General features: G+C 41.2%; 1 protein-coding gene across 1 annotated transcript in view; it reads right to left on the bottom strand.

Annotated features, from left to right (window-relative positions):
* The window catches only part of LOC120857077 (cytochrome P450 2J2-like), a 36,708-nt gene that overhangs the window by 10,331 nt on the left and 8,107 nt on the right, over nucleotides 1–18,270 (bottom strand). Inside the window, exons 2-7 of the mRNA XM_040232724.1 lie at nucleotides 14,673–14,835; nucleotides 11,697–11,846; nucleotides 11,152–11,312; nucleotides 9,030–9,206; nucleotides 6,048–6,189; nucleotides 1,432–1,619 (exon numbers count right to left, since the gene is read on the bottom strand). Of these exons, the coding sequence (XP_040088658.1) occupies nucleotides 1,432–1,619; nucleotides 6,048–6,189; nucleotides 9,030–9,206; nucleotides 11,152–11,312; nucleotides 11,697–11,846; nucleotides 14,673–14,835 (981 nt within the window). The remainder of the gene's footprint in view (nucleotides 1–1,431; nucleotides 1,620–6,047; nucleotides 6,190–9,029; nucleotides 9,207–11,151; nucleotides 11,313–11,696; nucleotides 11,847–14,672; nucleotides 14,836–18,270) is intronic.

Raw genomic sequence — 18,270 nt, 5'->3', positions numbered from 1 at the left:
CTGTTTCCACTGTTTCTCCATCTATTTGCCATGAAGTGATGGGATGGGATGGGATGCCATGATCTTGGAACTCTCTTGCTTTTTTGATGATCCAGTGGATGTTGGCAATTTGATCTCTGGTTCCTCTGCCTTTTCTTAAAGCCTAGTTACAATGATTTAAAATTCACAGTCCAAAACAGCAATTATAACTGCACCAAACTAATATTGTAAGGCAATCATTGCAGGAATAGCTGCTATTCCTGGTTCTGCTGGGCTGGTGACTAAGGGTGGACAATGCAGAATTTCCTCTGGCTTTGCCTTGAGATTGTCCCCAGGTACAACACGCACAGAGCAATTTAGACAAATTAGAATGGATCCACAGAGGCTCACCAAAGTTGTGAGAAAGGGAAGAACCGTAAACGTGCAGTGTACCGAGAGGACACTAGGGGGCACAGGAGAACTGTCATCTGAGATCCTCAGTGTGGTGGGCCGAGTGAGAGCAGAATTTCCTTTGGGAGGACAGGGAATTTAATGGGGACCCACTGAGAAATATTTCAGGGAGACTCTTTTAAAATCCAAGGAAAGCAACTCCTGTGGTGAGAACATGGTGTAGTACAACAAAAGATGAGCCTGGGAATCAGAACAGTTCTGTTTCTGGAACCCAACTCTTGTCACTGTAGCTGAGAGATCTCATGCAAGATTAATTACTCTCCAAGCTCCGGCTTTCAGATTTATAAAATGAGAGAATGGAATTATTCTAAGGACCGATTCAGACATTTTGAAATAACATATATAGTCCGCAGTACATAATCACTGCTTAAAAAGAGTTGCTTCCTCCTTTCTCTCCTATTCTGATATTTAATACTGCATATACTTGGATTGCTTTCCCTTGTGAGGCAGTCCCATCAAGGGTCTGTAAGTCAAAGACAGAAAAACACCTGTGGTGATAGTATGTTAGAAACACCAGAATGAATGTGATGTTGGTTCAGGCGGTCTCAAAAGTCCCTCATTTTTCAACATTCCAGCACTGCAAAGCACAATTGTCTGAAATAAGTCCAGTAGGTCTCTGTCTTGTGAGAAGCACTCCCCAGGCAAAGGAAAGGACCTCCTGACGAAGTCTGAGACTGGGAACTGCTGCCTTCTGTATCCCTGCGTAGATTTGCCACTCACACCACATAGTAAAACACTGAGAAACCTCATAGCAAAGAAAAGCCTGGTTTTGCCTAATCACAGCTGACCTAGGTAGGAATCCCCCCTCTCCTCTAAAACACCTGTTAATATCCTGTTCAACTAATTTTCTAAGCTCACACTTAGGGAACAAAACTAGTATTTCATCAGGCATAATATATTTCTCTTCCCATGTAAGTAACTCTCTAGGATAAGAATATTTTTCCCACCGTTTACAGATATGAGCTTGGAGATCTGAGGCTGTTGGTGTGAGCCCCTAATTACCTTGGGCAGGTGGTATCCAGCCAGGACGGTGTCCACTGTGACCTCCCGGGGCACGTTCAGAGGGAGGATATTCCCCATCCTCTGCACCTCGTGGATGACAGCGTTGGTGTAGGGCATGGACTCGCGAGTGGCTGTGCCCGGTGGTCGTGACTCGCCAAGCACCTTATCGATTTCAGCTTGGACTTTCTCTGGAAAAGCACAGGAGGTTTCATCACTCTATTTTTCTATAACTTTCCTAGAGGCCAGCTAAGCTAAGGAATGGAATAACCAGGATCAAAAATGCTAAAGGAGTACATCAAGGCTGTATAGCATCACCCTCGTTATTTAACTTATATTCAGAGTACATTATGCGAAATACTGGGCTGGATGAAATCAAGCCTGAATATTCATTGGAAGGACTGATGCTTAAGCTCAAGTCTTTTGGCCACTTGATGCAAAGAGCTGACTCACAGAAAAGACCCTGATGCTGGGAAAGATTGAGGGCAGGAAGAGAAGTGAGTGACAGAGGATGAGATGGTTAGATGGCATCGTTGACTCAATGGAAGTGAGTTTGAGCAAACTCCAGTAATAATGAGGGACAGGGAAGTCTGGTGTGCTACAATCTATGGGTTGCAAAGACCTGGACACGGCTCAGCGATTGAACAACAATAACAAAACGACCAGAGCTATAGTAGAGTCTCTGGACAACCTCCTCAGGGAGGTATGTGAGTGGGAAGTGGGCCCTGGTGTGAGACAAATCTGGTGGCAAATTCTTGCTCAATACTAGTCCTGCTGCGAGTTCCTGGAACTCTTTGAGCCTCTGGTTTGTCTTCTTATTAGTGAGGATGAATCAGGTTTCACCTTTAGGAATTTTTAGATTTACATGAACTGATTTAGGGAAGTATCCAACAACAATAAAACCCTGTTAACTATGCCCCAATATTTGTTTTCCTCTTTTTCTAGAATAATAAATATTTGATCTGGATTCCTGGTTCCTCAGCTAAAGATTACATTTCCCAGATCCCCTTGTGACTAAGTTCTGACCAAGAGAGTGTAAGTAGAGGGAATGTTCAATACTTGGAACATGCCCTAAAAGGAGAGGCGCGTGCTTCCTGCTCCTCCCCTTTCTGCTGGTGGAAAGGCAGCCACAGAGGTGAGCCTTCTGTGAGTCCCAACAAGGGTGCCATTCCAGATACAACAGAGCAACACACGGGAAGCAGTTTAGACCCAAAGGGTTCTGCAGAGTCTAGCTTACAGTTTCTGAATTGAGAGAAAAATAAACTTTCTTTTTTTACTGAACATTTAGAAATGTTTTAAATTGTGGTAAAAATACATGTAATATATATCTTACTTATCTTAGCCACTTTAAAGTGTGTAGTTTAATAATGTTAGGTATATTCGCATCATTGTACAACCAATCTCCAGAAAATTTGTCTTGCAAGGCCAAAACTATTCTCACTGAACCAGAACTCCTATTTGCACTAACTCCAGGCTCTAACCATGGGGTCTAACAACCACCATTTTACTTTCACTTTCTATGAGTTCAACTGTTTCAGATACCTCAGATGAACAGAATCATATAGTTTGTTTGTTTTGATTGGATTACTGAGTTTAGCATAATGTCCTTAAGGTTCATCATGTTGTAGCATGTGTCAAAATGCTTCATTTTTAAGGATGAATATTTCATTGCATTCCACATTTTGCTTATCCACTCATCCATTGATAGACGCTGGGCTGTATCCACTTTTATGCCACCTTAAGACATTATTTTGGAGCCTTTTATAGGGAAGCTATAACTATATCCTAATTAGGTGGCTTTTAAACTTAAAGAAAACCCTGTAATTCACAGTTGTTTAGTTGCTAAATCCTGTCTGACTCTTGTGACTCCATGGACTGTAGCCCACCAGGCTCTTTGGTACATGGAATTGCTCAGGCAAGAATACTGGAGTGGGTTGCCATTTCCTTCTCCAGGGGATCTTCTGACCCACAGATAGAATTTGCGTCTCCTGCATTTGCAGGAGGATTCTTTACCACTGAGCCATCAGGGAAGCCCATAATTCACAAATAAGTGCATTTTACAAGTGCATGACTCAGGACACATAAAAAAATACATACACACACGTGTAAAACATTTATTCATGTACTTAAGGAAAGAAAGTTTCATGAAAAAGCATTATCCTCAGTACACAGAAAGAACTCTGATTTTACTAATCTATTTTTTTAAAATTTAGGGCAAAAAGTTGGTCTTGATTTACTAAATTGACTTTATCTCCTATTAATAAACTTTTACCCACAGTTTGCAAATATGTATCACAATAGGTCTTGTCCTACATGTGCTTAAACTCTTTTGGGGGAGGGGGTGGCTAGAAATGAAAAATGATTCTAACAGTCACTGCCCTTGAAAGGACTACAGTCTCTGGGGAAGATGTATAAATAACATGTTATAAACAAACTAATGGAGGTTCATTAGGTCATCTTTAAAGAAAGGAAATGCTAGTATTTTCCCAGATGTGTGGAGAAACACTTGGAGGCTATGTTGAGTAGACTCTTCAAGCATAGCTAAGGGTTTACTGTATAGAGAAATTAGGGAAATACATTCTTGATTATTCTTCTAGGGAAGAGCAGGTATGATGGTCCAGAGGCACAAATAAGGACAGTGAAATTAAATGACCTGTGACTTACCGAAGCCCCTATGCAGGCTGGACAGGTAGAAAGAGGCACAGCAGAGCGCATGATATACCAGACTAAGGACTGTGAGCAGTGTCCACAGGGTGCTGGAAGACACTACTTGAAAAGGAGGGAAGGCTGCTGCCAGATTTCATATGTGAGTGGAATGGAGCCCCTTCCTGGAACTCGCCACAATGTCAGTGAACTTCTGTTTTCCCCACTGGACAGTGAGTTTGCTGAGGGCAGGGGCTCTCTGTTATATCTGTGTTATGTGGACCCATCCCAATTCTGGCAGAAAACTGAAGAAGGCACCTGTTCTCAAGTCCACCTGTCCTACCTATCTCTCTATCCTACCATGCTATCTTCTGGCCCTTCTTTTGGACAGTGTTCCAGGAGGCCCCATTCTTTTTTTTCCTTTAAAAAATTATTTATTTTTAATTGAAGGATAATTGCTTTATAGTATTGTATTGGTATCTACCAAACATCAACATGAATTAGCCATAGGTTTACCCATGTCCCCCTGCACCTGAACATCCCTCCCACCTCCCTCCCATCCCACCTGTCTAGGTTGTTACCGAGCCCCAGTTTGAGTTTCCTGTGTCATGCCGCAAATTCCCACTGGGTATCTATTTTCATATGGTATTCTATATTTCCATGTTACCCTCTCCATATCTCCTACCCTCTCCTTCCTCCCCTCCCAACCACACCCATAATCTGTTCTCAATGTCTGTGTCTCCACTGCTGCTCTCCAAATAGGTTCATCAGAACCATCTTTCCAGAGTCCACATATATGCATTAGTATATGATATTTTTCTCTTTCTGACTTACTTCACTCTGTATAATAGGCTCTAGGTTCATCCACCTCATTAGGACTGACTCAAATGCATTCCTTTTTATGGTTGAGTAATATTTTATTGTGTATATGTACCACAGCTTCTTTATCCATTCATCTGTTGATGGACATCTAGATTGCTTCCATGTCTTAGCTGTTGTAAATATAACTGCAATGAACCCTGGTGTACATGTATCTTGTTCAATTTTGGTTTCCCCAGGGTATATGCCTAGTGATAGGACTGCTTGCTGGGTCATATGGTGGTTTTATTACTAGTTTTTTAAGGAATGTCCATACTGTTCTCCATAGTGGTTGTATCAATATACATTGCCACCAACAGCACAGAGGGTTCCCTTTTCTCTACACCCTCTCCAGCTTTTATAGTTTGTAGATTTTTCAATGAGGGCCATTCTGACCAGATGATAGGTGATATCATTCTGACCATTCTGTGAGATGATATCTCATTGTAGTTTTGATTTGCATTTCTCTAATAACGAGTGATGTTGACCATCTTTTAATGTATTTGATAGCCATCTGTATGTCTTCTTTGGAAAAATGTCTTTTGCCAACTTTTTGATTGGGTTTTTGCTTTTGTTATTGATCTGTATGAGCTGCTTATATATTTTTGAAATTAATCTTTTGTCAGTTGTTTCATTTGCTATTATTTTTTCCCATCCTGAGGGTTGTCTTTTCACCTTGTTTATAGTTTCCTTTCCTGTGCAAAAGCTTTTAAATTTAATTAGGTTCCACTTTTTAATTTTTGTTTTGATTTCCATTATTCTAGGAGGTGTGTCATAGACGATCTTGTGATTTATGTCATAGAGTGTTCTGCCTATGTTTTCCTCTAAGAGTTTTATAGTTTCTGGTCTTACATTTAGGTCTTTAATACATTTTGGGTTTATCTTTGTGTATGGTGCCTGTGTTTTCTTCTAAGAGTTTTATAGTTTCTGCTCTTACATTTAGGTCTTTAATATATTTTGGGTTTACCTTTGTGTGTGGTGTTAGGAAGTCAACCTTTTACACGCAGTTGTCCAGTTTTCCCAGAAGCACTTGTTGAAGAGACCTTCTTTGCCCCATTGTATATTCTTGAGGAGGGCCCATTCTGACCCAGCCGAGGCCCAACCACTGACGTGCTCACCTTGGATTTCAGGGTACAGGGCCATGTAGAGCAGACCCCAGCGCAAGGTGGTTGACGTTGTCTCTGTTCCAGCAAAGAAGAGGTCCAGGGTGCTGTAGATAAGGTTTTCTTCATGGAAACTTGAAGCAGCACTGCCTTTATGCTAGAAAGCACAGTGATTATTGATTTATTCAGGTGGTTCTTAGTTGCCACAACACACGGGGCTTCATCCTAAAGAGAACGTGAAGGAGAGACTACCCCAGGAGAAATACCTTTCCTTTTGGCTGTCTCATGAGGCAGAGATTTATTACTGGAATATCACTGCCCCTAGTGCTGGAAGCTTTTGTTAGCTTTGGTGGACAAAAAAGACAACCAATTTTTTACACCCATAATTAGGCAGAATCTATTATTACACTGGCAAACAGCCTTCGGTTCCAATATTAGCAACACCATTCACTATTTGTATGACTTGAGCAAGTTAATAAACCTTTCTGTGCTTCAGATTCCTGTTCCACAAAACAGACATAACAATACTCACCAAATTGCCAACATCCGCTGGATCATGGAAAAAGAGAGTTTCAGAAAAACATCTATTTCTGCTTTATTGACTATGACAAGGCCTTTGACTGTGTGGATCACAATAAACTGTGGAAAATTCTGGAAGAGATGGAAATACCAGACCACCTAACCTGCCTCTTGAGAAATCTGTATGCAGGTCAGGAAGCACCAGTTAGAACTGGACATGGAACAACAGACTGGTTCCAAATAGGAAAAGGAGTACGTCAAGGCTGTATATTGTCACCCTGCTTATTTAACTTCTATGCAGAGTACATCATGAGAAACGCTGGGCTGGAAGAAACACAAGCTGGAATCAAGATTGCCGGGAGAAATATCAATAACCTTAGATATGCAGATGACACCACCCTTATGTCAGAAAGTGAAGAGGAACTAAAAAGCCTCTTGATGAAAGTAAAAGAGGAGAGCGAAAAAGCTGGCTTAAAGCTCAACACTCAGAAAACGAAGATCATGGCATCCGGTTCCATCACTTCATGGGAAACAGATGGGGAAACAGTGGAAACAGTGTCAGACTTTATTTTTTGGGGCTCCAAAATCACTGCAGATGGTGACTGCAGCCATGAAATTAAAAGACACTTACTCCTTGGAAGAAAAGTTATGACCAACCTAGATAGCATATTCAAAAGCAGAGACATTCCTTTGCCGACTAAGGTCCGTCTAGTCAAGGCTATGGTTTTTCCTGTGGTCATGTATGGATGTGAGAGTTGGACTGTGAAGAAGGCTGAGCACCGAAGAATTGATGCTTTTGAACTGTGGTGCTGGAGAAGACTCTTGAGAGTCCCTTGGACTGCAAGGAGATTCAACCAGTCCATTCTGAAGGAGATCAACCCGGGGAATTCTTTGGGAGGAATGATGCTAAAGCTGAAACTCCAGTACTTTGGCCACCTCATGCGAAGAGTTGACTCATTGGAGAAGACTGATGTTGGGAGGGATTGGGGGCAGGAGGAGAAGGGGACGACACAGGATGAGATGGCTGGATGGCATCACTGACTCGATGGACGCGACTCTGAGTGAACTCCAGGAGTTGGTGATGGACAGGGAGGCCTGGCGTGCTGTGATTCATGGGGTCACAAGGAGTCGGACACGACTGAGCAACTGAACTGAACTGAACTGAACTGAAGATGGAATTATGAATTATGTGGGTAGGAAAGGGCACATAGGTATTTTCAATGAATGTTTGTACCAATAACAGAAACAATAACTGAATTTCTCTAATTCTCATATCTCCCCATTAATCTTTTCCTTTTTTGGTTAAACTTTTCTTATTCCAACAGTCATTCCTCATGGCACTCCAGCATCTTTACCACCTTCCTTCAATGTGTCAGTGTTCCTCCCCGTGTGGTCCCAGACCTGAATATCTTATAGTAAGTGAAGTCTCCTCTTCATAAGAGAAATCAATGCTTCTATTAATGTTATCACAATAAGGTGAAACAAGAGAGGAATTGGAAAGAAATCCATTTTGCCAACTCTGGAAATGAATAATCTGACCGGTCAAAGATGATGACACCAATGCAGTGATATGTTTACCAGAGGGATGACTAAGGCACAGGGTTTACATCCCATTTGGCTTTTTTCCTGCTTCTTTCCTATAGTAACACTGAAAAGTGGATGACATAGGGATGAGGGAGGAAGGCAAATGTCTCTCTCATCCGAGGCTAACTCTGGCATCTGACTCAGATTTACCTGTGTTCTGCAATGGGGAGCTGGGGGAAGGGGTAGGAGACTGGGCTTTGGTCCAACTAATAATTAAATAATACTTTTTTTTTCCCTTTTATGTACAGGTCTTTCTGATACGGGTAGAGAATGGATTATGAAAAGGCAGTATTTGGTCTTTCTAAAGTCCTTAAGCCAAATACTGTTAAACCTCTGTCTTTATTTCTAATTGTCCCATCAATTCTGAGTTAATATTATTCCTACATTCTGTGAAGTACTGCCTCTATTCTCCTCCCCTGTGGTAGGCTGAATAATGACCCACAAAGAAGTCTATGTCCTTAACTCTAGAATCTGTGAATTTTATATGGCAGACAAAATTCTGTAGATAGATTGAATAGGAAAATTATCCTGGATTATCCCAGTGGGCCCAATATAATCACAAGAGTCTTTAAAAGAGGGAGGCAAGAAAGTCATAAAGAGCAGATGTGAAGATGGCGACAGAGAAACATGCTATATTGATGGCTTTGAAGATGGAGGAAGGGGTCATGAGTCAGTCAAGGAGTAAAGGCAGCCTCCAGACTCTGGAAAAGTCCATCAGCAGTTTCTTCCCTAGAGCCTGGCAAGAGCCAGTACTGCCCCCACCTTGACTTGATAAATGTTGGTTGTTTTAAGCTACCAAGTTTGTGGTGACTTCCTACACCAGCAATAAGATATTAGAACACCTTCATGTGCTCTTTAAGAACAATACTCAGGAAAACACTCAGGTCCCCTCACCTTTTCTGTCTCCTGGAGGTAAGCATCAATGAAGTCTCTTGCTTCAGCAGGATTCCAGTCTCTCTTGTGGTTTTCAATCATACAGGCAACAAACATCTTCAGTTTCTCCCAGTTACTGAAGAGCCTTTGGTGTGGACCCGGAAGGAAATTCATTATCCTTGGAAAGACATTGTAGAGCTGATGGAACAAATAAAACTGTCATGGGGAAAAGGGGAGGGGGGTGACATTTTTCTACTTCTTAAGATAAGTCCATGGGGTTGCAAAGCATTGAACATGAGAGCGACCGAACAACACGGCAAGGAAATCGTATTCTTTTTCTATCTCTTTTATTTACTTCAATTTAATCCTTTGAGTCAACCTTGATTTTTCTCTCTCTCAACCCTCTTCTTTTCCCTCTGGCAAAGCATTTCAACCCTCCATCCAAAACATGCCACTTCAGACTTTCACTGCTCCATCTGCTTTGTCATCCTAGTACAAAGTACTAACATTTTTTATCTGGTTGCTGTAAGCCTCCAGCAGGTTTCCTGATGCTCTCCTTAACCCCCTTCTCAGCCTACTTCCACTGAGCTGCCACAGAGATCATTTAACAGTTTAATGAGATCATTTCACTTTTTGACTCTCAACCTGCCAATGACTTTCCAAGACGTTTAGACAGATTCTACATCCTTCTCCTGGCCTGAGCGCTACACGATCTGACCCCCCACCCTACTGTCGCCTCCTCTCCTATCACTCCCTGACATCTCGCTCTCTCTTACTCTTTCCAGTCCAGCCCCATTGGTCTCTGTGCAAACATAAAAAACACTGTTCTTGTTTAGGACTTTGTATTTGCTATTTCTTTCATCTAGAATGGTTTTCCTCTGAAATCTGTGTAATTCCAGTTGCTTAAGGTGCTGCTCAAATGTCACCTATTTGGATCTGTCTTAGCTGATGATCCTACAATTAGCAGCACTTCTGGAACTCTCTTTCCATTCCTTTATTTTGTTTTATATTTTTCCATGACAATTGTCATTAGTATGTGTGTGTATATATATTTGTGTGTATTTGTAAAACATGTATGTTTATCTATGTATATGTATCTAACTATGTATCTACATTCCTATGTATCTAAATATCTATGGTAAATCATATGTGTATTTATTTGTCTGTCCTCACTATGAGGTAAGCTCAATGCGGGTAAAATATTTTTTACTAAATACAGTAGTTTTGTATGTATTTTTTTCGAACAATATATGGTAGAAAATAGATAGCATAAGGTAATGGAAAGTTGCCTAGATTTCAAATGTGATAGGTATGGGTTTGACAATTAGGTCTGTTTCCTTCTAGCTACAGTACTTTGCTAATGGTAGTAATAATGATGTGATCTGTATCTATCCAAACTAGCTTCTAATGTGGGCAAAGGTTATTTTCATGATCAAATGACATGAGATCCATACCACACTTAACACAGAGCCAGAGGAATACTATGTGGATTTGTTTACACATTCCCGTATCTGCTTGCATACATCAGGAGGATCCATTTCATCTTTAAATAACTGTTGTAAAAAAATAAATTAACTGAAATAAAGTATATATAGTTGTCCATCAAAATGCCTGGTCTACTTTGGAGCTCTAAGAAATCCTTTTTACCCCTGCTCTATTGCCCCCTCCTAGCCTCCGAGGATTTTTGTTCCTTGGGAATAGTCATCCTGGTATCCACTGAAGTCCCATTACTGAACTCAATTTTCCAGTAATTGGTGCATATGTGAGCAGTAGCATCTAACTCTTTGTGAACCCACAGACTGTAGCCCGCCAGGCTCCTCTGTCGATGGGATTCTTCAGGCAATAATACTGGAGTGGGTTGCCATTTCCTTCTCTAGCGGATCTTCCCAATTCATCTTCAGCATCACCTGCATTGGCAGGTAGATTTTTTCTGAACCACCTGGAAAGCCCTCTTTGTCTATAGTCAATGTTCAACTATGCTACATAAAACATCAGATTCACAGACTGACTTCAGGCATGTTTGTCAAAGTCAATTTTAAACAGTTATGTTAGCTTAAGAAAAAAATAAAAGGAAGAACCCATTTCTGTCTGACATCAGCTCAATGTCCTTCTCCAAGGTAGGAAGTGAGACCGACCGCCTCACCTGGCACCACAACGTTGTCTCTAGGTAGGTGACCTCATCCAGCAGCCTCAGCAGCTCCTGGAACTGATCATCCTGGTAGTCGAACCGCTCCCCAAAGGCGATGGAGCAAATAATATTGGAAACGGCATTGTTGATTTTGAAGTGAGGGTTGAAAGGCTGCCCTGGAAGCAGAAGAAGAGATAGAGACTTCAGATTGGTTTGTTCCTATTTTCCAGAGTGTATTCTACATGGCATATAACACATTGACTACAGAACTATATCTGAAACTGTGGTCCCAGCACCCTACACAGGTCTGACACACAGCAAGTACTCAGTCAATGCCTGGAAGTCAAATTGATGACCAGGATTTAAAACCAATAGTGAGGTTTATACCCATCTTCTTAACACTCAAGCTCCATAATGGCAGTTCATGGTTAGCTGTTCACTGTTATCCCCTAAGCACCCAACACAGTCCTGGGCTTAGGACAGACATGCAGGTATTGATGAGCATCTGGTTGGTGAAAGCATGACCCACGGTCCCTGCACCTGTCCTAGGACCTGCTCACCGTTCTCCTCTCCTATTGCCTGGATGAGGGAGGCAACTTCTTCCTGTATGTGTTCCTCTAAGCTTTTCCTTCCTAAACCAAAGTTCCTCAGGGCTGTCAGGGAGAACCTTCTTTGCTCTTTCCATATATGGCCATTGGACATGATCAAGCCTGGGAAAAAGAAAGCCAACATTATGAAAAGAAAGTCAACAAGACCCATGAGGAACAATGTATCAGATGGAAGGAAGGGGAAGGGCTTTAAGGTGTTTGAAACTATTCAGAGAAATAATCCCAAAGCAATGGATACAATGGCTAGCATTTACTGATTACTCATAATGACAGACCTTTTAGCATTTTTAATGCATTATATAATACTTACAGAACCTCTTTTGAGGTACATCCTATTATAACTGCCAACCCTCCCAACAGTTTTGTTGAAAAGGAAACTGAGGTGTAAGAGATAAAATAAACTGCAATGTCACAGAGTTAGCAAGCAACTGAACAGGATTGAAATTCAAGTCTGTCTGACTCCAAAGTCCATTTTTGATGACTTGTCATATAAATATATGTAAATATTTGTATCATGCAACAAACTAAGAATGCACTTATGGGTTAGACAAAATCCATATTCACAAGTTAAGTCCTTTAGGCAAGATCTTATCTAAACCAGGCCTTAAATGAATCACTCAAGAAAGCACGGAAGAGTGAAAAATCTTCCGTGGACAACACAGGCAAAGGAAAAAAGTCCATCTTTGTGTGTTCAATCAATGATCATTTATTTCATAACTCAGGAGAGGTCACCATCCTTTCATTTCTTTACTTCCAGAGTACCCTTCAACTCACTCTCATACCTGACTGTGGCCTCCACCACGACAGGACATGACCTTCCCTACTGCCCAGTCCAGGATCCTTTTCAACCTCACCATCATGTGTCAGCACATGAGACACTTCTTTCTTGAAACACTCTCTTCCAATGGTGTCCAGGACACCACACTCTCTGAATTTCCCTCCTTTATACTCTGACCACAGAGAAACTCCTGTTATCTTTTGTTAATTCATCTTCCATTGAATTTTGAAATGATGGAGCTCTTCAATACTAGGTCTGAAGTGTTTTCTCTTTATCTATATTCCATGTTGGGGGAAAACTCATTCATTCCTAAAATTTTAAGTGAAATCTACTGATAGTTAGTATCTATTTCTGTCCCTTAGCACTAGACACATATACAAGTATCTGCTTGACTCTGCAGATTTAAATGCAGTTCACACTCAGCATATCTATAACTGAATTGATTATTTGCTCTATACAACTCCCAGGCCAGCCAACACTTGGTCCTCTTCCACATGTCCCTTCTTTCCTTTACCTACCCATTTGTGTGTCTACCTCAACACCTCATTCTCCCTCTGTCTGGGTGATCATGTCCTATTGGAGTCACCTCCTGAGAAACTTACACACATGTATCTTCACAGTCACTCTCCTGGTCTAACCTGTTGGACTGCCATTTCTCACCACCTCCCTGGTCTAGGCCAGCACCTCCTCTCACCTAAAATGTTGCAATAGTCTCTTTCTCCCTTTATCCCATTCTTCACATTGTAGTTTAGAGAAGTCTTTAAAAGGACCATGTAAGGATGATGATCCCTTTCTATACTGCAACCACGCAGGAGCTTCCACTGTTATTAGCATAAAAAGCAACATCCTTAATTTGCATGAACTATTCGTGTTTGAACTCAGCAGCTTCATCTCCATTTAATCCCTGTGCGGCAACACCGGCCACCTTTCAGTTCCTCCAGTTCAGTGTCCTTCTTCCCACCTCAGAGACTTTTCATACTCCATTCCCTCCACCTGATAGTTTTTTCACTTTATGATATTAATTGTCACTGTGTTAGCTTTTCCTGAGACTCAGGATATTAGACACTCCTAAGAAGTACATCGTGCTCTTATCTTCATAAAACTAAGGTCTTAAATTGTTACAGTAACTGATACTGTTTTCCTGAATGAAATGTAAGTTACAGAAAAATAAGGACTTTGTCATTCTCCCCACTGTTCTGTCACTGGTGCCTACCACCAGGCTTCATATGGCAAATAAACACAGTGAATGGATGTAGAGTTAATGGGTAAAATATTTCAAAGAGAAATTGAGAAGCACCTAAATAATATGGTGCTTTTGTAAAATATATTTGAGCTTTTCGTTTAGGTTTTTAAACGTGTAAATTTAATAATCATTTTAAGTACTTATGCTAAACCCCTCTTTTTTCTTTTCAATGATTTTTTTATGGCTCTGCTGGGTCTTCAGTGCTGCGGGCTTTTGTCTAGTTGGGTCAAGCAGGGGCTGCTCTCCAGTTGCAGTGCGCCAGCTTCTCATTGTGGTGTTTTCTCTTTTTGCAGAGCACAGCTTCAGTATTTGCGGTGCACAGGCTTAGCTGCTCCGCAGTATGTGGGATCTTCCCAGAAGAATCCATGTCTCCTACACTGGCCAGCAGATTCTTTACCACTGAGCCACCAGGGAAACCCCAAACCCTCCTAACAAAAACGGAAGGCTCGAGATATCTTGTAAGGCACAGCCTTAACAAGAGATCACAAGAAGTGAGACGCAAGAAGGGATCACATAATCAAGAGGGGGAGGAAGCTGATCCACATCCATTTTCCTCGGGGAAGAGATCTGAGTGGAGAAAGAGAGCCTGAGAATTCATTGCCTTGCCTCTGCTTAAAAACACATCACATCACTGAGTGAATGAGGATACTTATTTATCAAAGCATCCAGAGTGAGTTCATGCAGGTGATGTCGCTTTGCCCAAATCCCTGACATTAGGGTGGACCCTGCCAGGTGCCCTGAGGAGGTACCTTCAACAGGGAAATGTGGGCACTCAGCTTCCTTAAGGGGCAGGAACTTATGAGGGGCCTAGTCCCTGGGAGTGTTGGAGAATTACAGAAAGAAAAGTACCTTTCACAGACTATAAGAATATCAAACGTACACATCTTATATTAGTCAAGAAACTTACCATTTTCCTTAAAAACACGTTCTCGAATAGGGGTTATGGGGCGGTTCACAAAGTTTTGGTCCTGGTGGACAAGGACTTCTTTGATTAAGGGCAATCCAGTTATAACAACTGAAGGCAAGTCACCGAGTTCCAGGCTAAAAAGGTTCCCGTATTTCTTCACAAACTAAAAAATAGTAAAAATAGTCATAGAATATGCACATGTCTGTGTGTCATGGAATGTAGAGTATGTGTGGCTGTGGGAGCTTGGATGGGGACAGGAAGGGTGTGTGTGTGTGTGTGTGTGTGTGTGTGTGTGTGCGCGCGCGCGCGTGCCTCCATATTATGCACCCAGGTTTGATGGGGATGTTTCTGTTTCCAATTCTCCTCTTCTCAACTAGCCTCAGGTCGAATCTACTATAGGACGTGGACATCCCTTATAAACATTCATTCATATGTTCGACTTCCTTGAATTGAGTATCCACCGTTTGTCCTGAGAACAAGGCATAAAGATTTAACAAGATAAACAAGGTATCTAACCTCAAGTATCTTCGTGTCTACTAAAGGGCAGAATTCAGCCCATGTGCCTTACCAGAGAAGGCAGAGATGTGGTTAGTGAACATGGACTTCTTAGTAAATCACATCTGCTTAACCAGGAGAGAATGTCCTTGTCCTCAACATGTTTTAGGTGACAGAAAACTCATCATAAGGCTGGGAGAAGAGCACACTGATTCTGGAGCTGAGTGTAAGTCTTAACTCTGTGGCTGATTAGCTGTGAGCTCCAGGGAAAATTGCTTAGTTTTTTCTTTTTTTTTGAGTCTCAGTTCCCCAGTTGTAAAGTGAGAAAATAATTCTTTCCCTCAAAGGATTCTATGGAGAAAAATGAGAACAGAAATGTGAAAGGCACTTTGTTCCCTGGTCCCTGGCAGATAGCCACTCGAGTCTCTGGGGAATGAATGGGCTCTGTGTGCAAAGGGATGTGGGTGTGCTTGTTCATGGTGAAAGATAGGACAAGAGCACAAGGATGATGTGGGGAGAAAGGTCCTGGTGGTCACAGAAAACCACATCTACTGGGTGCCATGATAACTACCTTTCATGTTTTATCTCATTTAACCTACAACTGTCCTGTGGCAGTAATGATTTTCCTTGTCTTTCAGCAAGAAGTAACTTAGCCAAGGTTGCAAAGCTATTGCACGTTGGTGAAACTTTCCAGGCATTATGTAAGATTTAAGGACAAAGCCATTGACCTGGGATGGTGATAGGAACTTAGAGTTTAGTGGATGTGAGAGAAAGAATGTGAGACTGAGGGTGAGGGATCTGCGGGGAGAGGAGAGAGAGAGAATGGAAGAGTGGGTGGGTGGGTCAGGAGTGTACACATATGTGCAGGTATGTACAAATATGATTTGGACTGCAGTCAACAGTCATTAATCAATGTCTTCCCTGATATGTTTACTCAAGACAGCAATCTAGATGGGCCCTGCCTCTGCCCCCAGTGTGCAGGGCTGTGTCCTGCTGCAGGCTGTGGTATCAAACAGAAGCACGTATTTCCTCCAGGTGTCGATGGCCCCATCTCCCCACCTGCCATGACTGATGCTCCCCCATGTCACTCCAAATGCCCTGGACCCCACTGCCCCATCAAAGCAGATACCATGGATTTAGTCTCATTCCACCACCCTGCTCCCATGCTAAAGGCCAAGCCTGAACTCAATCCTTCCATTGTTCTTTTGGTCCAGAGTCTTCCAGCTGTGTTTGCTCATCACCAGCACAGTAAGTCTGTCTCGTTATAAACAGAAGAGCCAGGATTCCATCTCAGTCTGGTCTGCCTTTAAAGTACACGTCTTTATTCTAAGAAATGGCAGGAATGGGTCTCTTAAATCAAGACATTTTATTTCACTGTGCTGAATGCCTAGATGAACTTCTTAGGTTTTACTTTAGAAAGGATTTCCTGACTATTTTAGAATATACAGTAAAAATATTTTTGGAATGGCTGAAAATCTCAGTTTAAACTAAAAAACTCCTTACTGACAATGGATACAATCTGGAACCTCACTTAGCTTGTTTTTGGAAGGGATTAGGCATTCCATTAGTGTTTACTGAAATGAACTTTTACAGAGTTCTATCACTTAGAACTTTCTGCCCAAGTATATTTCTAGTCCAACAGAACTAGATCAAACATTTTTATGGTGTGATCAACAGTGTAAACGTGGATACATCAAATGACCTCCTGCAGTCCTGGTACCAATGATGGTGATGTCTACCAATTCTTAAGTAACCATGCCAGTCACTGTACCAAGGGCTTTACTTGGAGGTAAACATAAGTCCCAGTGTCATCTGAGATTTTGTAAGATAGAGAATATACTTCAATGTACAACAATAAACAAGTTGTTAAGAAAGGGACAGTATAAGGGAAAAAAGAGGTTAAAAATAAGGTTGTTGGTCTCCTACACTGTTGGTGGGGATGTAAGAAGGCCCAGTCACTATGGAAAACAGTACAGCGTTTCCTTAAAAAACTTAACATAGTGTTGCCATATGACCAGCAATCCTACTCCTGCCATACTTTCGGACAAAATCATAATTCAAAACGATACATGCACCCTTATGTTCACAGCAGCTCTATTCACAATTGCTGAGACCTGGAAACAACCTAGATGTCCATTGGCAGATGAATGGCTAAAGAAAATGTGGTACCTATACACGACAAACTACTACTCAGTCATAAAAAGAACGAAATAATGCCATTTGTGGCAACATGGATGGACCTAGAGAATGTCATACTAAGTGAAGTAAGTTAGAAAAAGACAAATACCATATGGTATCTCTGATATGTGGAATCTAAAATATAACGTAAATGAAACTATCTACAAAACAAAAACAGACTTGGACATAGAGAACAGATGTGTGGTTGCCAAGGTGGGACATGGGAGATGGATGGAGTGAGAATTTAGGATTAGCAGATGCAAACTATTATACATAGGGTGGAAAAACAACAAGGTCCTGGAGTATAACACAGGGAACTATATTCAATATCCTGTGATAAACCATAGTGAAAAAGAATATCAAAAGAATATATATATATAAATAAGTGTGTATATATATATATAAATAAGTGTGTATATATATATATATATATATATATAAACTGAATCACTTTGCTGTATAGTAGAAATTAACACAGCAGTGTAAAAAAGGTGGTTCAGTAGCTAAAACAGGCTTAAGAAATGAAAACAAAAATAAACAGAAAAGGAATAGCATAGTAGCTATAAGAGGCAAATAAAAGTGATAGGTTACAGGAAATTTCATATGAAGGTAAAATCCCCACATGTAAGATTAAGCACTTAAATAATAAAATAGAGCAAAATAAATGTTTAGGGCAAAAAACTTAGAAGTGTTGAGTTAGTGAGACAAGACACTGAACCATGAAATATAAAGTTGAGGAAGATACTACTTTATCTAATTTCTTAAACCCAAAAACCAACAGACAAAGACACAAAAAGAGGAAAGGAAAAAAGGAAGAGTGCACCAATTCTTACTCCCACTAGCAGTGACAGTGTCTGTGCTCTAACACTCACTGGCAAGTGTGTGTGTGTGTGTGTGTGTGTGTGTGTGTGTGTGTGTGTGTGTG

This window comes from Oryx dammah, unplaced genomic scaffold, assembly GCF_014754425.2.
Source record: "Oryx dammah isolate SB20612 unplaced genomic scaffold, SCBI_Odam_1.1 HiC_scaffold_28, whole genome shotgun sequence".
NCBI lineage: Eukaryota > Metazoa > Chordata > Mammalia > Artiodactyla > Bovidae > Oryx > Oryx dammah.
The sequence above is the reverse complement of the archived record's forward strand: the minus strand, read 5'-3'. Positions and strand labels throughout refer to the sequence as shown.